Raw genomic sequence first — 26,696 nt, 5'->3', positions numbered from 1 at the left:
CTCCCTGGGCATCATGGGCTAGATAATAAGAGTTTCTCTAGAAATTCATTAAAAGCTTATTCAAAGACTCAGAAGAGCATTTTGTTTCTCGAATCATCATGATGTCAGGGTTTTCTTTCTAATTTCATTTTTTAGGAGTATTTTCTTAGATTTCCCATTAATACCCCTATCATTCCATGAGATGAATTCCATTGATGATGTTGAGTGGAGGATTGAAAGATGGCATCCACTAGTGAGAATCTTCCAATATTAAGCAAGTAGTCCCCTAAGTACTATAGTAATTGACTATTTCTTTTTCTCCTTTTTTTCTTTAGTCATTCCTTTGAACTAATCAATGGATCTCTAGGACAATTTCAGTTTATTCCATGAGAGGACAAAGAAGAGATTTAGTTAGGGATATTACATAGTTCATGATATTGATTAAGATTTAGATATTGATTTCAGATATATGCTCTAGAGATGATTTGAACTTGCTTCTAGGGAATGGTTTCTAGGTATTTGTTTCTCCATTCCTTTATAATAGCATGCATATTAATCTTTTATAGGTTCATTGCCTCAAAATCTTTTGCATCAAAAAAATCTTGGGTTTTATCCTCCATTTCTAGGTCCTCTTGGAAATCTTTGCCAGTCAACTGTGCATGCATATATTTTGTTGGTTGGGGTGGTTGATGACTGGTTTTCCCAATCTCTTTCATTTTAGTATTTTATGCTTTGGTGGTTGTCTCATTTTCTTCCAACTACTAGAGGAAAGTGTATTGGTTATGGCTTGCTATATTTTCAGAGGTTGGATTATTTGTTTCTCTTTTGGTAGTATTCCTTTTATTGGTGACCCTAGTAAACCAATCTTGATGTGAGGACAAATTTTCTTGTGAATTTAGCTGGGAATCATCAGAATATATGGTTGTATTCATGGCATTTTCATAATCTAAAGAGGATTTTCTCATAATCTATTACCTTTTCCTATATTCCATCTTCACTACTCAGCTAAATGGTTATATGGAGAGAATTGGATATGTCTAAATAAGTGGGAAGTTGAGCATAAGAAGTGTATCGACTTTTCTTTGTAGTCTAGAGGTTATAAAAAATCTCCTTACGAAATTACCAATTCTTTATAATATTTAAGGGTCCCAAAGTTCTAAAAGGAGAGAATAAAGATAGATCCAGACTAGGGCCACAAAAACATCTTCTTTATCAGGTGGAATCTCTAAACCCATGGCTTCATGAATAAGCCAATCAAATTCATGAAATATGGTCCTCCCTTAAATATGCAATCTGTATCCTATATATCATTGAATATAATTGTGAGGAATCCCTTGGACCCTTACTTGTAGTTGAGATTCCCTTTAAGTGTCTAGCTCTTCTAGATCTAGTCGGGTACTATTTTTTTTTCAAGAGTTGTACACCCATAAATTTACATATTACTTCATCCTCTCTCATATTTTTTATTTCCGTCCCTATTTTTTATGGTATTTTTAGGAGGGGAGCTTTAACTGTATGAGGAAGGAAGGATCCATTAGATTTTGTATTTTTGTTGTTGGAGTGGTAGAGGTAGAGGTTGCAACATCATTGATGGTTGTATTACATGGGTTTTCCTCCGACTATGGTTTGTGAGATGATGAATTGCTAAATTTGCATGAAGTAGCCCAATTGGATTTGGAAGTGATTGTGTTTCTATAGGAGGGGCATCATCCATGCCCCCACCATAAGGGTGACATTAGAGAGAAATGTGTTGATGGCTAAGGAAAAAAACATAGAAGTAGAGGTTGCAAATCCAAGAGATCAAAAATGGTGTTGGTATGCCACGGTTAAATAAAATAACATAGACTTAAATTAGATTTAATTATCATATTTAAAAAGGTTCATAGTATTTTTGTTGGTGAATTAACATAACTATAAGATAAAAAATTTGATAACATACTAGCGTAAGAGTGGTATCCTATATAGGTTCACATTGAAGCAAATAAATCATTGTTATGGCTTTGAGAAGAAAAAAGTGGGGAAATTTTGAAATTCATTAATGTGCATATTTAGTAATAGAATCAACTTTTAAGGTATAACTTGCATTAGCTAGATATGAAGATTGAATACTTGTAGCTTAAGCTTAAAACCTTATAAATCTCTATAGAGTTAGTGATGGGAAAAATATTAAGACACTAGGGATCCTTCACAAATGTCATCGAGAACTAGGATTTGTTTAATGTTTATCTTATGCATTTATGATATAAGATGAATAAATTGGATGGAAACTGATATGAAGTAGAAAATAAGGAGGAAATGTTGTAAAATAACCTCAAGTAGAGATTCATGTGATGAACCAAGAAGAAAATCCTTCTAATTCTATGGTAAATCTTAAACCTTAATTAATGTAACATATCACACCCTTTAAATACCTTTCTAACTATAATTAGGCAATAAAGGATTTGGTAGTTTCTAATTTCATTTAGGGTCATATTCTTTAATATAATGAAGCTAATAAGCTTAAGTGGCAAAATGATTTCCATAAAATGTAATATATTAAACACCCCATTATAGAGAAACTCGTGGTTGAAGCATGAAGAATTAGGATATGGTGGTAAATAGGAAGTAGGTGAATGATCCAAAGATGAAAATTTTATTAGTGTGGATGCAAGGTTATACAACTTCTCCCTAAAATTGTTCGCTTGGAAATAAACTAAAACCATCAATATCACCTTTGTTAAAGAAAGGATGATTGAAGCAATTCTTACCTCATGCTTAGAAATGAAAAAAAGAATTGAATTTGAAAGGACTCAATTATTGTAACAATATTGTGCATGATCAAAGAAGGTATCAAGAATATGACCCAAACATCTCTAATTATAGCAACATTTGGTAAAATAAGTAATCTAGACTCCAAGCATAGGAGAAAACCCAAAACTAAGGTACATGCTAAATGATCTCCTCTATGTTTATTTGTGATAAGAAGGGACACAAAGTTAGAGACTATTGGTATTTATAAATGTGGTCCCTTTTGTATAAAGTGGTCATTATGCAATTTCACATTGGAAGTAGCAAAACCTCATAGAAATAGATATACTTGTTTTAAATTTTGGATGTATCCAATTAAAACTTCCCCCAAATAAAAAATTGTGTCTAAGGTTGTGAACAATAGGAAAGTTCCTCGGGAAAAATTTAGTGAAAAATATTAGTGTAGTCGTTGTGGGTTGATTAACGATTAGGATTCCAAATTTTAAAGGCTACATTGCAAGCTTCATCCGACGAACTAAACAAGTGAGCCATATAGAAAGTAAAGAAAGTAGTGCATGGTTACATCCATATTTGAAAATGAAATAGTTACTTAGGAATCTTATTTAATGCTTATATCCTTTAGGATGCATAGAATTTATCCATGGAAAAATCATATAGTATGGTGAATAAATTTGCTTAAATGTAATTATTATGACTCAATTGGTTCAAAGAAAGAAACTTTATCCACATCTATATAGGAAATAACATTGTTTCCTCAGTTGTGTCATGAAGTGAAGTACTCTATTTCTTTATGAGGGGATGGATGATCACCATATAACCAAAAAATATGATAGGTGAAACATACAACAAAAATAACACGTAATTATGCTTCACAATAGCTTTAGCTAAGTGCATTTACAATAGGTGAATTTGTTATCTCATAAACACCTCTCTATACAAAAACTAATGTCACATCTACTGAGAGATGTATATCACAACAACATATAAGATCCAATATATTATGATCCTTATGACAATAAAGGTAGTCACAAGGGTTTGACATTGAACATTCAAGATAAACAAACCCTATTAGAAGCACTCCAATGAGGAACTTAATTTTCTTCTTTATTTGAATTTTCACTAAATAGATTTTGTTCTAAATTGTAGAGTAATTCAACTCCACATTCAATACTTTATCTGTTAAGCACCCTTGGATCTCATATTAAATATGAAACCTACTAATAACAATATGATTCAAACATTCTTTAAACTAATATTTGATCTATTCATGTTTCACAGACTCAACTTATGTTGCACTTGATTGAAGAGCTACGCGGAAAGGTATACTATGAAAATCCTACATAATTTCTAGTGAAATTGTCTTTTCATTTGGGAAAACTATGTTTCATACATTTTCCATAGAATATATACATATTGTATATTTTCCGAAAGCATTTTCATATAAATATATAATAAAATGTTAATAATGTTTCCTCATCTCTTTACTATTATGAATAAGAGGATATCTCTAATACCCTCTTGTCCAAATGATTGAACATTTCAATGCAATTAAAATCAAGAATAAGTATTGCAATTAGAATCGTCATTATAAATGTATCTAAAAATAGTCAAATACACTAAATTTCTTTTAATAACGTTATCTTTAAAATAAAAATATTTTTAAAAATCTTAAACTTTTTTAAAAACTTTAAATTGAAAACTCACATATACCACTGTTTTAAAAATACATAATTTTCTATTTAAATTAATTTAAGAAAGAAAATAAAGAAGATTGAGCTGATAATCATGAGCAAATATCCATAATAAATCTCCTCTTTTTCACTCTCCATCATAATTTTGTTTGGGAGTCACCAAGATAAACTAAATATTATAATAAATTTAGAATTTAATAGAAATTAATTGGAATTGTAAATCTCAATTAAGTCTATAAAATTTGCAATTTTCAAAAAATTCAAAATATTAAAATATATTTATTTATTTTTAAATCTAAATAAAAAAATGCGGGATATTATAAAAAAATGTATGGCTTAGTTTTAAAAAAGAAACTAACTAACTAACTAAATTAAAAATAAATAAATTATACTTTTAAATACATTTCACTTATTACATCAGATATTTAAACATATATATAAAAATACTATAAAATATGAATTAATAATTATATATTTAAACTTACTGAAAATATTATAATTACTAATTAATTAATTATCGTACTAAATAATTACCCTACTTTAGTTTTATTGAAATACTCCACATATTGAACTTTCAAATTATAAATTAATGAAGGTTTAAGTAATTGAAAAATAATTAAAGATTTATTAAAGATTAATGTAGATATTAAAATTATAAATTAATTATTTTATAATAATTAAAAAATAATAAAATATGAATTTCTTAAATATTTAATAAAATTTCAATTTATAAAACATATACAAATTTAATTTTAAAAACATGACTACTTATTAAATGAATAAATTAAAAAAAAATGAAAAATAAAATAAATTATATTTCTTTCTATTTAATATGTGTCTAATGCTTTTTTTAATTTATAATTAGCTTAGGTTTATTTGAATTCTAGATTTATTAAAAATTGAAAAAAATTAAATCTCTGGAATTGAAATCATTTTTAATATAAAATATAAGAAAAGTTTCCACTAAAAAAAAAATTGATTTATTTAAAAACTTGATGAATCTAAACTCAAAATTGATCAACAAAAAAACTCTAAACATAATAAATATAAAATTAATACTTTTAGATTAAACTTAACTTTAAAATTAATTTATAATTAAAATAAATTCATTGATATTACTAAACTTTTCTCTAACTTTTGGATTTGGGCAATGTTGCTAATGTTTTTTTAACACCAAGCTTCTGTAGTTATTCTCTGTTTATGCTTCCATATTTCTTTCTGGATTATGTAATATGAAGTTTTAATATATATATATAGTTCTACACTTCTGGTTGGATTATGTAGCATGAAGTTGTTGGCTACTAAAGGAAGTTTCCCTGTATCTGAACATTTGGCCAATGGCAATTCGTACAGGAACAGCTGCTGGAGGGAATAAACAAATCGCTACTTAGGAATGTAAGTGGGAAATCAACGCCATCGATATTGTCATTATCCCCTCAAAGATATGATTCACAGAATAATTTGTTTCTCATGGCTTTAATTGATACAACTGCTCCAGTTTTCGGAGTTGGAAGGACAATATCCCCGTGATCACTGTCCTGTACGAATATCCGGCGGGTTGTCGCACTCAACTACAGGAAACTATCCGCAAGGCGAACCGACTCTCCATATTGGGTAATTTTATCAATTCACTTTCTCTTTCACATCTCTTTTATATTTCTTTACTGTTTGAAGACAGAAAGGTCATGATTTCTAAAATTAATCGAGCCTTGTTCAGGGTTGTTGGAGTGATTTTCACACTCATCAAATTTTTACCTTTACATTTATTTAATTTTGTTAGTGTAATTTTTAAAATATGGTTATTGAAGTGATTTTCATATTCATTTAATCTTTACTATTACTATTAAATAGAGTGGTGGATATGGTGGTGATTAGTTCACTTAATTGATTTTTAAAAGAGTGTGACAATTGCTATGACATTTTTAAACTCAAAATTAAATCTTACCAAGACTCTGATATCATGTTACTGTTACATGAAAAACTCTAAATTTTAGTAAACTTCCAAACCCTTACTACTAATTTACTAAAATACAATTATGTAAAGCTACAAGACTCTGATATCATGTTACTGTTACATGAAAAACTCTAAATTTTAATAAACTTCCAAACCCTTACTATTAATTTACTAAAATACGATTATATAAAGCTATTACCTGATGCGATAATTTTGTTGATAGTATTCTTTCTTAGTCCCATTACATGAAAAACTCCAAATTCTAATAAACTTCCAAACCTTTACTACTAGTTTATGCAATCTTTCTAATAAACTTCCAAACCTTTACTACTAGTTTATGCAATCTCATCCATGATTATTAAGGCTATGACCTGATGCAATAATTTTGTTAACACTAGTCTTTTTTAGTCCCTTCCACGTCCAAAATCCAGCTTCTTCTGCTCTAGTTTTAGCTAATCATTTTCAGGTTTTTTAAAGGATTTTTCATGGTCTAACTTTTGCTGGGAAATTGATTCTTCTTTGTTTTATATAGCTACTTTGTTTTAGCTTGTTTAATTGGTATTTTAGAAAATTGACATGACAATGACCAATACCAGATTTCTAAAAACTAGAACACACAAGCACTCACATCGAGAAAAGCTTTAAATTGGTTCCTTGAGTGTAACTTGATTGAAGATTCTTGGATCACTTTCCTTCGAATTATAAGTTAGTTAAATATCCGTTAGTTTAAGTTAGTTAAATATCCGTTAGTTTAGATAAGAAATTTGTTAATAATAAAATTTTTTGGGGAAAAATCATATAATGTGTTAATAATAAAAAATTTCAGAAAAATTATATAGGAGTAATATAGTTAATGTATTTCGAACCAATCAATATAGGTTATTTTCAAGATAAGATGAACGACACTGGTTAATTCGAAATGAGTGAGTTGAAGATATTATTCTTATGTGATTTTTCCCAAAATTTTAGTTGTTATTAATAAGAAATTTGTTGTGAAAAGCAATAACGGATGTATTATGATTAAAGCACTATTTGTCGTTTTCAATGGAACTCACAAACTTTTGGGACAAGGAATTAAAATTTGTGATGATATTCCGTCTTTATCTATCAAGCAGGTGTCCGTCGGCCCCGAGTGGAACTACTACTACTGACCAAAGGCAATCCGGAAGTTACGACGCGGAAGGCAGGATGGTTTGAAATTTTTCTGGTCAAATTTCAGGAGGGGACCTATGAAATTTTGATATTTGGAATAAATTCACAAGTAATGCCACCCTTAATGTATTGTTTTCCAATCCGCTAACAAATACTAATCTCTAGGGTGATAACTGGTCAATTTTATCGCCTCCCATTATTAAAGTTGTTACATGTATATTATTGAAACAGTTACATTACTAAACAGATATAAACAACTGCATAAAATATGGCGGATCAGCCTAAATCAAACCTATGTTTATAGAGTACGTGTTTGATATCAGATCCATGTATATTTTGTGTCGTAGCTGGATATTTGATGTGACTGTGTAATTAATTGGCGTTTGATCTAGGAACTGCTAGGTGAGCTGGCATTTTTCTCATTTTTTATTATTTTTAATTTTGAATAATCCCATTTTCGTTGAAAGTTATATGTATGGTTTTTAAAATTTTAAAAGTTATGAATTATTTTTATTAATTTTTTCCTATTGGTAAATATTAATTAATTATTTTGTTATTTTGATATATATTATTGCGCTGAGAGGCTCATTTTATAGCTCAGTATGATGTGGCTTATTGAGCCCAAAGTTTATTCTATAGCCCAGTATGATGTGTAACATTATCTTTTTATCATCAAAGTTGAAATTTTGTTCATCTCTATCAAAATAAAATAAAATAAAAAAATTTAAATAACTATACAAAACATTTAAATAATATGGGATATCACCATCATGGGATTAATTATCCACAGTGTGGTTGTATATCTCAATGACGTGACGATCCATTTTTGTTGAAGAAGGATTCGGATGGAGCTAGGGTTTCAGGGCCGAGGGCCTAGGGCTCTGCAGGTGGAGGACATGGGGTCTTCGATTAGGACGGGCAGGCGTACGGGAGGCTGACAACAGAAGGGATAGGGATGCAGGGGGCAGGAGTAGAGAACGGGCAAGGACAGCTGGAGGGCCTGTAGACAGAGCTTCTGGGAACGTGGACCGCCCGATGGTTTCCCTCAGAAAATGGCAGCCGGAAGCATCACGGGGTTTAGGAAACTGTTAGTTTTTCGTTGTCACTTTCCCCGAGCAGCTCGCGACTGCAAGCTTGACAACGAAGCAAACTGGAATGGACCATTTATCCCTTGGGGTTTCCAGCAGTTACCAGCAGTAAAACTGTTAAAAAATGGTCAAACCCAGTGATGTCGTAGATCTTGATCCCGAACCTAGAGACATTTTGTCGGTTTGGGGGTTGGAGGTAACTAATCAGAACATTGAAAAATATATCCAGCTAGCTGGACGCACTGGGAAAGAAAAAACAGGCTCGGAGGTGACCTGGAACCAAAAGAAATCGTTAGGATTGTTGGAGGAGAGCTTAGGGTTGGCCTTATTGAGCGGCCAGGGAGTTTCTGCGGTTTCTTTGTTCCAGGAGACAAGAATCCGATCGACAACAATTAAGAAAGCGGAAGATCCGCGAAAACCCCAAGTAAGTACAGAGATCCCTCCCCCGCTTAATCATTTTTTCTCTAGGGGGCTTGAGGATATAGTTTTCAGTTGTGGGTTAAGGAAATCGGAGGGAAGAAGCCCAGGTTTTGGGCTAAAGGCGGATTTAGGGCATGCAGAGGTGGATCAGCTGCCGACTACAGGAAAGGAACAAAATTTTCGGGGTCTGAAAAACCCCAGGACAGTATCTTGGAAGGAGGAAACAGGGCTTGGAAGGGGTTCGGCCCTAAGGAAGGAGGTCACAGACCATGGAAGAAGATCTAGTCATAAGGGGAAGGAAGGAGGATTGGGGATTTCAGAAGGCCCAGTGGAAGGATTTGGAAGCGGGTCAACAATAGTAAGGGAGGAAGGAGGGAACCCTATCATCGTCACAAGGAAGAATACAGGTTCAACACAGGAGGGTTTAGCAAATGTTGCAACAACTGCACAGAACAAGGAGGAAGGGCCAGCCAAGAGGCAAACGGGGGAAAAGAGGAAAAAGTAGAAAATAATCAAGAAGAAAGAGAGCACCGCAAACCTGGTATTGGGTATGGTTGGGAAGGGAAATTTAAACTGAGAAATTCTTGAGGGATGGATCATGCAATGGGGATGGAAGTCCTATCCTCAGAGCTAGGTTTCCCCCTGTTGATAGTCAATATTTATGGACCGTGTCATGGGAGAGCTTTATTCTGGAATTATTTACTTTCCAAATCTGTGATGAGGAACCCAAATCTGGTGGTAGGTGGAGATCTCAATTTCTCAATTGGAACAGCTGAAATTTGGGGCCCATCAGCTAGAGAAGACTCTTTATCAGATTTTTTTTCAACAATTTTCTTAGCTCACACAATTTGATAGATATAAACCTGTTGAAAGTAAGGCCCACCTGGAGAAATCGAAGAATAGGGGAATCTAGAATAGCAAAAAGATTGGATTGTTTCCTACTTTGTGAAGAGGTCGCATCAAAGATTCCAACTTTCCGTCAATGGATAGGAGAGGGAGGGAACTCGGACCACCTTGCAATTCTCCTTGAGCTATCCAAGCCTCCTAAAAAGCCGGCAACCCCTTTTAAATTCAATCCTTCATGGCTGCAGGAGGACTCTTTTAACAAGCTTTTCAGAGAAACCTAGAGACCAACAAGTATTAGTGATCCAGAAGAAAAAGGCTTCTTGTTCATGGAAAACCTCAAGCGGCTGAAAAAAGCAACAGTGGAGTGGTCAAAGGCTAAGAAACAAAAACAGGATGAAGAATTAAGCAAAATTGGTATGGAACTCCAAGACTTGGAAAGTCCTGAAGCAGATGGCTATGAAACCCAGGAGAAAAAGGATAGAATTTTGTTACTGGAAGGCCAACAAAGTAAAATCCTTCTAGCAAGAGAGGAAGAATGGAGACTGAAAAGTAGAGCCATTTGGCTGAAGGCAGGAGATGAAAACACTAAATTCTTCCAAAATTATGCTCGAGGAAGGAAGAACTCAAACACGATATGGAAACTGAAGGATGAAGAAGGCAGAGAAGCAAATTCTTTTGAAACTCTATCACATATGGGGAGAAGTCATTTCCAAAAGCTTTTCACAGGACAAGTGGAAACTACATTGGCAGAGGTTATCAGGACAGCCCAAAGTTTTCCCCGATATGTGGATGAGGAAGAAGTGGTGGATCTGATGGGAGAAGTCACGAAGAAGGAAGTTGAGAGCATCATCAGATCAATGACAAAGGACAAGAGCCCGGGTCTAGACGGGTGGACAATTGAACTATTCCAACATTTCTTCAATCAAATTGGACAGGAAGTAACGGATGTGGTCGAAGAATCTAGGAGGAAAGGTGCTATTTACCCCCCTTTTAATTCAACATTCATAGCCCTAATTCCAAAAAAAGAAGATCTGGGCTCTTTTGAAGACTTTCGCCCAATCTCTTTATGTAATTGCATTTACAAAATAATTGCAAAAGTGATAGCGGTCCGGTTGAAACCCATCTTGTCAAGATGCATATCAAAATAACAGTTTGGGTTCTTAGATGGTAGACAAATCCACGAGGCTATCGAGGTTGCTCAGGAAACAATTCATAGTGTCAAACAGAAGAAGGGGAAAGGGGCAGTTGTAAAAATTGACCTATCCAAAGCCTATGATAGAATAAGTTGGATCTATATCCGAATGTTACTAACTCATCTGGGATTCAAAGTTGATTTCATTAACTGGATCATGGGATGTATTACAAGTGTCAGTTTCGCGGTAATGATAAATGGCACTGCTTCTTCATTTTTCAAATGGCAAAGGGGATTGAGACAGGGATGCCCCCTTTCGCCTTTGCTCTTCCTTCTGGTTGCTAAAGGTAGACTAAGCCAATTAGTGCAGAAGGCAAAAAGGGATGGAGCTATAAGAGGTGTGGAAGTGGCGATAAACCTATTTATATCTCATCTATTATTTGTAGATGACATATTGCTCTTCAGTAACGGGAATATCAATGAAATAAAGGAATTCAAGAGGATCTTAGACTTTTTTATGAAGGCCACAGGAATGCAAGTGAACCAAAGGAAATCTCAGCTGATTCTGGAAGGTTTTAGTAGGCAAGAAATAATCCAAATCTCAGAAGTATTGCCTTTTGAAGTACATAAACTTGACGATCCATTTAAATATTTGGGTTTTTGGTTGAAACCGAATGCCTATAGAAAATAGGATTGGTATTGGCTAATAGCAAAAATTGAAGCCAAGATTACACATTGGAGTTTCAAGTGGCTTTCAAGGGCAGGAAGGTTGACCCTTATCAAATCTATCATTCTATCAATTCCGGTTTATTGGGAAGCTTTGACATGGGTTCCAAAAGGCATTTTGGAGAAAATAAGAAGGATTTGCAGCAGATTTTTATGGGCAGGGTCTAAGGAGGAATCGGTCCTACCTTGGGTAACATGGGAGAAGGTGGCAAGGCCAAAGGAATGGGGAGGCTAGGTAATAAAAGACCTCATAACTTTCGGGCCTTCATTAGCAGCAAAATCAGGATGGAGGATTATTAAGATGGAGAACTTGTGGACGGTGGTGGTCAAGAGGAAATATATAGACCCTGTCCCATTAGAAGACTGGATAATAAATCCAATTAAGAAAAAAGGGAATGTATATGTTGTTTGGAAGGCTACCATAGACGCTTTCAAGATCATCGAGCAAGGTCTGTCCTAGCAGGTAGGGAATGGGGAGAACATCCAGATAGAGAAGTACCCATGGGTAGGCTGTAATGAAAACTTTGCACTATCCCCGGACCTCATTATGAAACTCGACTCTAAAGGTATTCACTTCCTCAATCAGATCGAGAAACAAGGTCACTCCACTATATGGGGACAAGCGTGGCTATCAGGGAGGGATTTGGAATTGATACCACAATGGTGGGAAGAATGGAATGTTTTTATCCAAGAGCTATCCAGATCAAATGTGAGACTGAGAGAGAGACTGGATCAGTTGGTGTGGGCTCATGCAGACTCCGGATCCTATTCTCCAAAATATGGATACAAGTTCCTTATGTCAAAGAAAGGATGGGGGAACCCGGATTGGTGGGCCAAACACTTGTGGAAGCTAAAAAGTCCTGCAAAATCTAGACTTTTCTTTTGGTGCATACTCAAGCGGAAGGTACCAACATGGGACATTCTACAAGCCAGATACAAGTCAGGACCTAGGAGATGCCCGCTATGTAAAAATGAATCTGAAACAATAAGGCACCTATTTATAGACTACCCATTTATTAAAAAGGTGTGGTTGGAGGTAGGGAAGCTGATCCAAAAGAATGTAGTCTGGGAAGGGGAATCTTTCCTAGAAGTTTGGCAAAAATGGTGGCAGCTTTACCCAGAAGGGAACCTGCGAAATCTACCTCTTATCATAGCATGGGGCATTTGGATAGCTAGGAACAGGTGCATCTTTTTGGATAAGCACACCCCTTATGAGGCCATTGCAATTCAATGTACTTCAATATGCACCAATATACCCAAGCCTACTAAAGAAAATGCTCCCAGACAATCTAGAGAGGAACACATCAAGGAAGGAATACCGTGGGCATATTTTGATGGGGCTTCCCAAAACAATAGAGCAAGAGCAGAGCTTGTAATACACATAAATCAAAACAGATGTCTTAAAGCCTCAATGGGCTTGGGAACTGGAACAAACAATTTTGCGGAGTTGTCAGCCCTTAAATTTCTTTTATGTTGGCTTATTCACCTGAACATTTTCACAGTTCAGATCTTCGGGGACTCAATGAGTGTTATAGAATGGTTCAATGGAGAGAACAGATGTCAAAATTACATTTATTACCATTACTAAAAGAAACAAAACATTTAAAGTACTCCTTTAATGTTTTTTCTCTTTGCCACATCTACATGGATCACAATGATGCACCAAATAGGCTTTCTAAAGAGGGTCTGCAACAAGATTTGGGCAGTTGGAGGATAGCGGATGAGGACCAGGGAGCAATCCGTGTGTCGGGTCAGCCACCATATATATAGCCAATGTTTTTTAATGGACTTTCGGGCCTATAAAATAGACTGTTTTTTCAAATGTGTCTTTATCTCACATGACATAGTTTTATGTTTTGTTTATTTTTTCAGACCACTGTTCTAGTTTGTTTCCTTCATGTTTGGGTTGTTTTCCTTTCTGAGGAGACCCGGGAAGTGTAAACAACTGTTTTCCTTTTGGATACATTTCGATATTATAGTAAAACTGTTTTTGAGCTGGGGAAAGGGGTTGTTTTCCTTGATATGAGGAGGCTCGTGCTTATCAGTGGTTTTCTTCCTTCATATTTTTTTGGACAGCACTAATCGTTTCTCCCTGTTTGAGCTCTATGATTTGCAAATCATACAGCGAAATAAATACTTAAGCATATACTATGTAACTTTTTATTTTGATTATAAAAAATTTGATTTTTTCTTTGGGAAAAATAAAACATTTAAATAACATACTCTGTTAAAAAATTTACAAATAAAAATTTAAATCTTTCTGAACGTTAAATTAATATTTAAAATAAATCAATACTAATCTATATATTAAAAAAAAAAAAAAATTAGAATTGTTATAATGCGAAATAAATATAACCAACAGAGAATAAAGCGTGGGAGCGTGGCAGGCCAAATGACTCTTAGGTAGCAGCGGCCGGCATTTTTTATCTCTTATTTTTATTCCCTAACAAGTTGTGTTCATTCAAAAAGGATGTTGCGTTAAAGTAAGAAACATATTGATCATATATTTCCAATGTCTATTAACAGGGTTAACATCCTTAATTCCAAGGCTGTTATTTAATGAAGATATATTTTAAAATTTCTTATACCCATATATTTGCATATATTTGCAGAATCAGTGCCTTTAATCTTTCAGATTACCGGACTGGGTGATGATCTTGGCCTTAATTAGATCTGTGTTCCCAGCCCCCAATTCAAGAAATGAGTTCCTACCATTTCCTGCTACATTTTTAGAGATATTGGATAGGGATGTATTAATGAATTTTAAAACTAGATAATAAATTTTTTTAAGTTGGTTTGATTTATAAAATTTTAAATTTTGAATTTTATCATTTACCTGATATTTCATAACATGCCAATTAAATTATCTAGATAATAATCATATTTAAAATTCTTTACTAAGATGATTTCTGAGTATGTTAACTATAATTCTGGGTCTTTAAGATAGTGGATTGGAAAGTGGTTTATTTCAAAATAATATATACCCTTCCTTTTAATGCTCGGAATAAATATATCAAATTTATTTGAATTGAAAGAATTTAGATGAAATCTATTTTACACATATTTGGCCACATGTTGATATAAACATCAAAAATAACTTTTTCCTGGAATTAAGGAAAGTAAACTCCAAAAATTCAATAACAAATTTGGGAAACTCGAGCCTTCCCAAAACCACCTATCTGAAATAAAAATTATGTTACATTTCAATCTGACTGAATTTTAAAATCAGACCACCCCATGGCCGAGAGAACTGAAATGCTGTAGGCATAGCCCTGATCAATCGCAAAACCGCCTCTGCCGAAGCAACCAGCCTACACTCTAGCTATCGTGGCTATGCTCATGAGAGACTAACGAGAAACGAGAAACTAAAACTAGGGAGTAGAGAGTTGTTTTTATCAATATTATGAATCAGTTAAATAAGATTATAATGGAGACATCGATAGTAAATGATAAATTGTGGAGTAGAAGGTTGCTCTTCTCAATATGACGAATGAGTTAAATAAGATTACATTGGACACATCAACCTTAAATGACTGCATTGTGACTAAACTAAACTTAACTAAGACACTTGGATAGACGGTTTTGACACTTAGCAGCTGGCTGGAATTAGATTCTCCAACACTCCCTCTTAATTTCAACTACAAAAAGTTAAATTAAGATGCCTCTTGGTCTATGTCTCAGCTAGGCTTACAATGTAAAAAATTGACTTCAACTAGATTTACTTTTCTTCTTCTCTTCTTTCACTGTAGCCTCTAAATTGTTTGAGCTTTTTCTTCTTGTTATAGATTTCAAATTTCAATTTCTTCTTTGTTGTGCAAGTCTTCCATTGTTCTAGGTTGTCTAACCATGTCACGAGCTTCTTCAAAAAAATGACTTGTATGTGGGCTGCTGCCACATATTATCTTCTGTAGCGCATTTTTCATCAATTTGCTGCAACATAAGATAAGAATAAAATTTTGTCTCTTGAAAACTCCAATACCTAAAAATTTCAGTGATGTGTTCATCATGCATGCTATCTTCAAGATTCATATCTGCAGCTTTTATGTAGACCTCATCTAGACATGGTGTTGCAAGCCATGCTTCAAGAAAATGTAAGTCTTTTTCATAATCAGTAGACCTCATCTAGACATGGTGTTGCAAGCCATGCTTCAAGAAAATGTAAGTCTTTTTCATAATCATTTTGTGTACCTGCACACTGGAAATCAATGTTAGAATTAAAAATATTTGCAAAACCACATTGGTTTTGTTCCTTTTGCAATGAGAGTTTTCTACTGTTGTGCTTCCTTGTCTGTGTTTTCCTTTGCCTTTGTGTCTATTTTCTTTGCCTCTGTCTTTGTATTTGTATTTGTTTCTGTCTCTGTCTCTGTCTTTGTCTCTTGCACTTCTTTACTAACCTATGTTGTTGCACACAGGTTGTCTTCCACTTGGTTTTTAGATTCAAGTGGGATTATCTTACCAAATAGCATCATCTCAATATGATGGTTTTATTGCATCATCTGCAACCATTCATATTTAGTCAACAAGTCTTCATCAAAATTTACATCAACAATATTAATTGTTGGATATATTTAGTCAACAAGTCTTCATCAAAATTTACATCAACAATATTAATTGTTGGATTTACTATAACATTGGCTACTTCAATGGAAACTTTACTGTCATCAGCCAGCTTTGTTGCTGGATTCACCAAATTTTCATCAGCAAGCTCTGTTGTTAGATTCACCAAATTATCATCAGCAAGCTTTGTTGCTAAAATCAGCAAATTTTCGTCCACTTGTGTTTGTGCATAGTCGGGTTCACGAGCATCTACGTGCTCCTTCTTTGCTTCTTCTGCAAATTCTTCACTCATCATGCACTTGTGTCTCATCACAGTGGGATTACTCCCCCTTACACGAAAGATCCTCTTAAGGGTATTGCAGGCTTCCTTGGTTGTCTTTACTTCATTCATTCTAGTTGTTGCTTCGACTTTCTTAGCCTTTTGACTTTTCCCATTTGTTGAGTGTGGGAACACTACGACTCAACAAACAAAACAAACTTTAGGCATCACAATTAATTGCAATAAAAAACCTTGTCTTTGTTGGCTTTCACAAACAAACTAGTCTACAAATACTCTACAAAGAATTTGCTTCCAAAAATTCTCTACTAAGGTAAGACTTTTACAAAGTTCAAATTTTCTACATGATAAGATTTGACCTGTCTTTTCGATGTCTTTAACTTAATTGTGATAATTATCTTAATTGTGATAATCCCAATGGACCAAACAGCGTCTGGTCAAAAAATTTCTTAGTAATATCTTGTGCCAAAACTATTTTTTTTAGTCTATTTGAATAAATATGGTATAGGAAGAGAGTAATGGAAATGGGTTATATCTTGTGCCAAAACTATTTTTTTTAAGTCTATTTGAATAAATATGGTATAGGAAGAGAGTAATGGAAATGGGTTTGTGATCCATGTCATGCCCATAGATATATATATGCATTTAATTTTCCAAACTCCAAATTGGGTAAGAATCTGAGTTTTTATAAATATTAATTTTCATATAATACGCTAAAAATGAGTTGTTGGAAAAGGAATTGTTTCAAAGTACAAGGAGTTGTCAGCACTATCACAAGGAACGGTTGCAACAACTATACCTAAACAAAATTCCATAAAGCAAATTAATTTTGTTTTTGCTCCTTCAAACTATTTGAAGGGGCAAAACATACACACCAATGTAGATCCATTTAAATTTGAAGTATTCTACACATAACAATTTTAAAACTGAAAACTACAAGTTGAGAACAAGTTTTTTCAAAACCATTTAAGCTATCTTAGTGTCTTATGCAGGTCCTCCCTCTGGACTTAGTTATACCATGTTAAAAATGATGGAAAAATCACAAAGCAAAGAAATAGAGAATGACACAGAAATATATGAAAAATAAACTTGCAAAATAAATTTATAGTCTCGCACTTTTATCATTCACAACATATATATTTATGTATACATAAAAGAAATAATTGAAAGAGTTTGTTTAATTTACAAATAAAAACAAAATGCAATTTTATGTTGGTGTTATACTATTTTACTTTCAAAATCCTTTTGAACAGATAGTAGACTGGGGAAAAACAAATGGGAATCCCTATTACCTTCTCTGTCATAGATTAAGCAAATGCCAACAAAATTTTCAACTAATCTGTAGACATTGTCCTCAGAGAATTGGACATTGTCCTCAACATGTAATCGTTTTCATATTTGCAGTAGGAAAATTTATGGCAGAACACTCAAATCTGACAAAGGACCTCTAAGTATGAATTCAAACATTAATTTGAAACCATAAGAAGTGTTTGAAGAGAGAAGCCAATATCCATCATAGCTGATAGTTTAAATTAACAGTATTACATCGAATTTTATTTTTCTATTTCATCACACTCTCCCACAAATACACATATGTTACCCTAATTTGAGATTGTACAAATCCATTGCTCTGTTTGATATAATCCCCATTTCCATGGGGATGAAATTGCTTCCTTGGAATAAACATTTGAATCCTCCTTCCATCACAGTAGCACCATAGAAAGTTGTTTCAAGCTCAATTCATGGAGGTCGTGGCTGAGATTTTCATGAGGAGCCCACAATTTGGCCCTAATAGCTTAAACAACTAAGCAAGCGACTTATGATTTCAACATCTAGCTCTTAAAACCTTTGATTGACTCCCACTCTTGAGTGGACACCCTTAAGCCTTCTCAACTCCCGGCATTGATGACTATGAATATCTAGGCTTACACTAAAGACTTTGATCAATGCTTAGACGACTGGTAACTGGTATTCTTCACTTTCGGCCTTCCACGACCCTATGAATTGGACCTCCTTTGTCCTTTCCGTCAGAGCAAACTCATACTTGGTGGAATATCTTACTGGATCGGAACGAGAGCGAAATCGAAACAGTCGGTTGCGAAATCTTCCAATCCGGGTACCATGGAGAAGTCGCTTGTGCAAACGAAACATGAAGAATAGTACAGGGGAACTCTGGTGCAAATATCTGTTAAACAACTTGAGGGCGGAATCCACAACGTCCGTGTGATAAACATCAGTGGAGAAAATCTGAAGAATGACAAATGACAAGATTAAAATTTCAAATCCCACCACTATTTCAAATTTGAATTCAATAGCATGGAATTCAATGGAGCCATGTCACGTATTTTACATGGATGATGGTGTATGGGTGTCCAACAACGGACGTTGGAAAATGGTGGAGCAAGACTTCAACGGAACAAGCAACCAACGTCACAACGAAACTCTAAGTTGTCGGAGGATGTTCCATGGCAAGGAAAACGCACAAAACCAAAGAGTGAAACATCGAGCCATTAGCCTACCGCAGCAAAGAGTGAAACATCGAGCCATTAGCCTACCGCGTAGTCTAACAGGCGGAGGAGTTGTCTGGAAAGTTATGGAAATTCTGGTTTTATTTAGAGAAAATCTATCAAAGATTTTTGTAAATCCAAGTTATAATTGTTAAACTTCAAAATTTTAGCTGTCCTAGACGTTTTTGATGATGCTGAATCCATTTCCACCATCAAAAACATAATTCAAACACGGCTTCTACAAGATTTTTTATAAAAAAATTCCCTAGATTCAAACCACTTTTGATGGTCCTGGTCATTCCTCCACCTCATTAGACGACTCCTTAAAATTTTAATCCAACAACGATTAGTGATCATTGACGAGCACAGACAAAAGTGACATGTGATTACTTTGATGGTCAGACGAGAGTGAGCCATCCACAGATTGCTCTTTCTATTGGGCAGGAAATTACCAAGAAATTACCGCCACGCCATTCACTCAATAAATGGAAAACTCATCCAAGAGATTACCGCCATGTCTTCCACTAGTCTCTTTCTGAACTCCAGGAATTTACCATAATCTTGTGTGGTCAGCATTTTCAGGAGATTCAGGTTACTTTAATTTGGAAAGGAGTTGATTGGTCACCGAATTGCTTAATCATGTCACCAACTGAAAAAAGAACATGGAAAATGAATGAATGAATGGTTTTTACTGACTTCTACGAGACCCTACGGACTAAGCGACCACCAAAAAAAACTTAAATTATATTTAGAATTTTTTATGTTAATTTTGTTGTCGTGAATGTGGAGTAAGAAATTTATTATTTTGTGAAGTCTTTTTTTCTCAAAAATCTCACTGACACTGTTCACCTTTAGATTGTTACCAAACTGACAACTAATACTTTCATATGTTGCACATTTTTTGATATAATGCCACTCTATTTTTACGACCCTGTGTTGCAAAAAATGCAAGTTCTTTCTTCCCACTCTTCCTTAGAGGTTGCCCATCTCCTAGTTTCACACCCTAAATGATGGGTACTAGTCCTCAACTACACAATTAATATTTTAGCTTTTCCCTTTACTGTGGAACTCAAATATTATTTATCATCATGCTTCCACGCGGGGTTAAATTCTTTAACATAATATGATTTTTTTTGCCTACTTGTTTTGTCCACATGACAGTCCTGAATTTTTCTAACACCCACTTTTTTATCTCCTCCTTGGCGCGAAGACAATTATACAGATTTATGTTCCATTTGCCTAACCACATTTTATTTTGCTTCATCCACGTCTTTTTCCGACGACTTATCTCTTCTTTGACAACTAACTTGGGCCATCAGTGCTTATCCATATTTTCAATCTTCTTTAGGTAACTTAGCAAATGAATGATTTTGAAGCCTCAATTGGAAACATACCAGCCTCAACTAAAAGTATATCATATGGAACTATCAATTTGACTTTGAGGCTACTTGTGATTAGATGATTTTTTATTCTTTCTATTTGTCGCCATTTGAGGCTTAACATGTTACTCCCCCATATCTCGCAACCATAGAGGGTTTTTTTAGTCTTCCAATCCCATAATTATGTTTGTCTACACCTGTTTTGAAGAAGGTAAGAAGCTTTCCACCCTCCTTGGATTCTCTTTGATCTACATGTCTCCCAGCTGAGCCTGTAGTGGAACTCAATTCCTAGATATTTGTACTCATCTACAACCTCCAAGGGGTTGCCCTCAAAGAGAAAAGTATCTTGTTGTTTATTTCTTTTCAGGGAGAAAATCACGACTTTAGTTTTGTTGATATTTACTTGCATTCCCACATCTTGACAAAAGAGTTCGAGAGCTTTCAAGTGTTTTCTCAAACCTATGGTGGATTTAGCAATAAGGATAAGGTCATCTGCATATAAAAGAAGTTTCACCACATATCTTGCTAATTGGATGTCTTCTCCTTTGATATTGCTTATCCATTCTTCAAGCTTATCAATATATAAACCAAACAATGTGGTGGAAAGAGGACATCCTAGTTTGACTCCTATGTCACTGCCAAAGCATTCAAACATACCCTCCTTCATTCTAATTTTGGCTCTAATGTGCTCATATAGCTTATGAACAACTACTCTATATTCCTTTGGGACCCCTAGCTCTTCCATTTTGTTCCATAGCTTATCTCTAGGGACAATATCAAAGGATTTTTTGAAGTCAACAAAGAAACAAAATGCTTCCCCACCTTGGCTATCCCAAACTTTTTCAATGAGATGCCTTAGAGTGATGCAATGATCAATGGTAGAATGCTTAGGCCTAAAACCAGCTTGCTCCTTTGCTCATTTTCCCTCTTTTTCTACCCACTCACTGATTTTGTTCTCTATCATGCTCCCAAAAAGTTTTCAAAGAAGAGGGTTGATCATAATAGTACGGTAGTTAGATGGGTTATTGATGTCTCTAGTTTTTTGAAGAGGTATAACAACACTAGTTTTCCATTCAACCAGAAAGATACCTTAATTGACTTTGTTAAAGATCTCCTTGATGTGTGGGGCTAGAAACATCACACCCTATTTTAAAAATTATGCCTGCATACTATCAATATCTTGCGCTTTACTATTTTCCAATTTCTTGATACCTTGCTAAATATCCCCAATCGACAATAGCTTTGTTGAGGAGACAATTATGAGAGGCTTACTTTTCTCATTCGTCTGCTCATATAGACGTTTTGCATAGTCTAACCACTTGACTACTTTCTATTTGTTTTTTCTTATGTTGCAAAAACCTTTGGGATTATGTTTTTCCAAAGAAATCAATTTTTTCCTCCTTGCCCTCACATAGCTTTCTTTTTTTATTTTATCAATTTCTTATATATAATCTTGTTTTCTTTACTTGACTTGTCTTTGAGGGATCTTTTTGCCTCCTTGCACTCCTTGTCATACCAAGGATTAGTTGGGAAGGTATTTGAGATCCTCTTCATAGACTTAGATCTCTTGCATACATTTAAGACTCTGTGTATTAAGGGAATCAACATACCACTACAAATATATATTTTATCTCTTCCATTATCCTCACAACCCCTATTGTTGTTTTTGGCCAACTGAAGGTGTTCTTTAAGAGCGGCCATGAAGAGATCTTGATTTTCTTGATTTAGGATAAGTCTCCCCTAATCATGAACTTTCTCGTATGAGTGTTGATCATGCTCCCCCTTTTGACATTCCGTAGTCATGCCAAGCTTAATAAGGAGAGGAAAATGGTCAGAGTCTAGCTCTATAGGGCAACACTCAATACTAAAGTTCAACAACTTGGGCATAGCTCTTTGAGAACATATAACATAGTCTATTGTGCTTTGCCCATTGTATGTTTTACAAGTGATACTATTGGATCTCAGCCAATTTTTCATGCCATTACATATAACCATGTAATTTAGGGTACAAAGGCCTAATAATTCTACTCCAAAGTGAGAAACCTTCCTTTTCTCATCTTGCGATGTTCTCTTCCATGGTTGTTCTTCATTCTCTCTTAGCCATAACAGATTGTTATCCTCCATCATATCACTGCCCGACTAAATAGATTGATTGTTTGCTATTCTAGCTTTGAAATCACCAATTAGAAATATTTCTCCCTTAGTACTAAAGCCATTAAATTGAAGTTCGCCCTATACACAAATTTGAGTACAATGTAGAGAAGTAATTGAGATCAAAACCAGAAACATCCATTACAGATAAGTTAGATGCATAGAAAGTTCTAAACTTATTTTCTCACGAACAAATAAATTTAGAAAGGTTGATGTTTAAAAAAGAAATTCGTATTGTAGTAACCATAGTATTTCCTGTTCCAATTTGAATTTAAATCCAAAAATAAAAAAATAATACCTAAATTTCAATATAAATAAATTAAAAAAACATATATTAAAAATTATATATATATAATTGAAATACATATATATATATATATATAATTAAATTTTCCATCTCTAAATTCAAGAATTCAAAAAAAAACTTTAAATTTTTTTTTTAACTATATTATAAAAAATACACATAAAAAATATCACAATTAGTAGAAATAACCCTGTGACGAGGAAAGGAAGAGACAAACCATTACACTAAACGAGAAAGGAAGAACATGTCCCAAACTCATTGAGATATTAATTGATTAACCGATAAATAAAGATATTAATTGGTTAATAAATAAATAATAGTTAATGGAGCCATTCCCTATGATAGCGATACTCTATGAAACAATTTCCTAATAACTAACTAAACACGGAAGAGATTAAGGGTAATCTTTGGTGTTCTACGGGCTGTCAGGAGACTTGAAGCCATGTTATCCATTCCCTCAACAAAATTCTCAGAGTAAGCCATTAGATTCCAATAAATCTGGTTACAAACAAATAGATAATTGAATATCTTTCATTGTGTTGTTTTAAAGAGGAGGGCATGAATGTCTGAGCCATGCTTACTCTAATTTTATAAATTAATGCCCAAAAAAATCTTTAAAAAAAAATATTTTTTAATTATTGCATTAGTGATATTTGTCTTTTTGTATATGGTGTTTTTTCGGACTTCTGACATTTTCTTTTTCTGAAAATATCTCGGATCGTGGCTGTAATATGTCACCATTTTGTATCTTATGATGTTTTTTATATTCTCTCAATATAATTTATGATGTTTTTTCTCTTAAAAAAACTATGGGAAAAGTTTCCTAAATAATCAAATTACTTTACCTTATAATTTGACATACATGTGTGAGAGATTTTTAAGATTTGCGTACTATATTTTAAAAAATTATTATAATTTTATGCATAAGAGATTTTTGTGGAAGCCATTCATAGTTGTTTTGATTAATGCTGGTGAATTAGTTATTTATAAGATATTTTAACATCAATAAACCCGAACCGAATTTAACATATTAGTTGCTGAAGCAAATATAACTGTTGAATTTTCGAATTCTTCAACCCAATTCTGCGAAATGTGATAACTATGAAATTAACCACCTCAAAGGATTCAGGTGGGTAAGTTTTTGGAAATCGATATTTTCAAAATTGATATCATGGATCGATGGCTACTTTGGGAATAGGAATTTACATAGTATTACTAGTTTTAGCATTTAGTTTAACAGTTATAATGAAAACAGGGCCAATTTCTTAGTGATGGGCAATTTGTTATTCAAAATCTATCCATTTTTTAAGTTTACATAGGGGTGTTAGACTAACATTGTAATTTTGGAAGTATATAAAGTAAATTGATAACCTTTCTTAAAAACATAGGATTAGTTATCTATTCAAAGTAATGATAAAGATTTAAAAATGTATTAGTATCTACAATTTTTTGTCCTAATAAATAAGATTCCAACTATGATTGATTGAATAGAGACTAAACCCTATATTAAGTTACCTTTAAATCTACAGTTTTTAGGCCTTTAATATTGTACAATCAGCGATGCACCAAAATTATTATAGTGAACAAGGCTTGAGAAGTTTATAAAGACATTCTCAAGGCGCGCTAACTTTTGAATTATCTATTTTTGGAGATAATTATTCCTGCATTTTCTAAATTAATGTCATAAATATACTTATATCAGAGAATAACACACAAAACTAAACACATATTGAATACATTCTAGTGGCTGTAATTTATACATAAATGAGTAGGGGATTCAACAGTGAATCTTGCCGACTATCATTATTTTTCGTAGGCTATTGCTAATTCATGGTTAACTATGGAAAAATTTTGTCGTCGTATGAACAGAGGTTGTGATTATCATTCTCACACTTCCTCTTAATCACAACCTATATGTTAACTTGTTCACTGGTCTATGTCTTAGCTAGGCTTACAAACATGACTCAAATATTTCATTTTGACTTTCTTTGCTATAATATATTGCTGAAATTTTTTCTTGAACTTGTTGCTCCAAAGTTCTTTCTTCTTATTTTTACTCTAGATCAGGAACACTGGATATTGCTCCTTGTTATGACTAGGATGATGTCAATTCATTTCAACTCCTTTTTCAACACGTTCACTTCCTTCATTGAGAGTTTTAAGTATTGTTCAATTAACTCATTCATGGTGTTTTCAACAAAGTCCAAGTCTTGATTGTAAATAGACATTACCACTGAGTTATATTCTTCTTTTTCTTTTCTTTCTTCCTGGTTGCTACCAATACCTGCACACTCATAAACATTAGCTAGATTTAAAAAGTCATCATAATATGGGTTCTTTCCAACTTTGTATTCTTTTAACAAATCTTTGTTCTTTTCTACATTACAATCTTTGTACTCAGTTTCATCTTGCGCTCCACTGAGCAGTTTATATATGAGTTTGTTTTCCTGGAATATTTGGAACCTTTATCTATGAGTTTCTTTTCCTGGAATATTTGGAACCTACTTTCTCTTTAAAGTTGTTCATTATCATATTTCACTTTAAGTTCTTCAATTCCTTCACTCTTTTTTTCTATAACTTTCTCTATAATTACTTCTAGTGACTCTTGGGATATCTTGCTTCCCTCGCAATTGTTTCACACTTCACACAGATTGCTCAACACAACACTTAGTTAGGCACAACTTTTCCTTACACTTTGGCCGGCTTTGACTACATAATAGCACCAAGCTGGGCTCTGCCTCTCACTTCCCCGAATGCACACCATGTTTTCGTTGTGCTACAACACCTCTTCCACACTTTTGAATAATGTTTTCCAACAACAAGCCCACCTTCAAGTAGCCTCGTCCACTAGTGGAGTTCCTCCTCTATTACCTGACAACACAACAACGCAAGGCTTCTCATGCTTCTCAACCATGGATTATTCACATTACAAGGTGTTTCCACATCCCGTTTGATCACTAAACACAAGTTCACAATAGAATCACTTTGCTCCAATTTTTAAATTCATGTATGCAACACCTGGGCTCCCAGACGCATACCACACTAGTCAGGTGGATCGAAATCACACGCAACATGAGGAAAGCCACATCCTCTATGCTTCTCTTATGATATCTTACTGCATAATTTAGGGCCTATAGCTAAGGTAAATATCTAGTAATGGGGTCAAACAAAGGCTTCACGAATAATAAGGGTGTTCTTATCATGTGTTTTGATTCTTTTAAATGCATTCTCTTGTATGGAGGAAATTCATGGCCTAAATGGGGGTTCTTTCCATTAGCAACAATAAATGGCCTTCCCAAGTCCTGTAAGTACCTGTTTTATTTTCCTTGTAATTTCCATGTTTTACTTCTTAAAAGGGTGGTCTGTAAGGTTTTACCAAATGTGGGTCCATAACCTCTCTTGAGGAAAGTACCTTTTAGTTGTGTGATTCAACTGTCACTTGTAATATCATTTTTTTCACTGATATAAGTTCCTTATTCTTTAGGGTATGGGCACATATATCATGTGTTCAGATCTCTTTTGATGGTGAATCTATCTTTCAAGTACTATTATGGGTATGGGTATGGGTATGGCTCTTTCTCGATCTCTCTCCCTATTGTGTTTCTTTCTCTTTTAGCTTGCACGCTAATTATGGTTCATCTTCTAATTGTACATATTTAGGGATTGTTGGATCAGACTATTGTTGTTAGTTTCATTTGATCCTCTCTTTTGAGTTTTTTATTTTTTGTGGATCTCTAACATTGTATTAGAGCAGGTGAGAACCTATTTCATTTTACTTAGTGCAA

The 26,696-nt window shown here is 33.9% G+C and overlaps 1 protein-coding gene across 1 annotated transcript in view; it reads left to right on the top strand.

Moving 5' to 3' along the window:
- Positions 1-7,867, top strand: part of LOC149261655 (MADS-box protein EJ2-like) — a 284,312-nt gene extending 276,445 nt beyond the window's left edge. Inside the window, exons 5-8 of the mRNA XM_089382124.1 lie at positions 4,006-4,047; positions 5,772-5,813; positions 5,917-6,032; positions 7,488-7,867. Of these exons, the coding sequence (XP_089238250.1) occupies positions 4,006-4,047; positions 5,772-5,813; positions 5,917-6,032; positions 7,488-7,569 (282 nt within the window). The 3' untranslated portion in view covers positions 7,570-7,867. The remainder of the gene's footprint in view (positions 1-4,005; positions 4,048-5,771; positions 5,814-5,916; positions 6,033-7,487) is intronic.
- Positions 7,868-26,696: the final 18,829 nt, after the last annotated feature.

Source organism: Pinus tabuliformis, chromosome 6 (genome assembly GCF_031772625.1).
Source record: "Pinus tabuliformis cultivar Carrire ecotype Pingquan chromosome 6, CPIR1, whole genome shotgun sequence".
Classification (NCBI taxonomy): domain Eukaryota; kingdom Viridiplantae; phylum Streptophyta; class Pinopsida; order Pinales; family Pinaceae; genus Pinus; species Pinus tabuliformis.
This window is presented reverse-complemented; position numbering and strand designations above follow the sequence as displayed.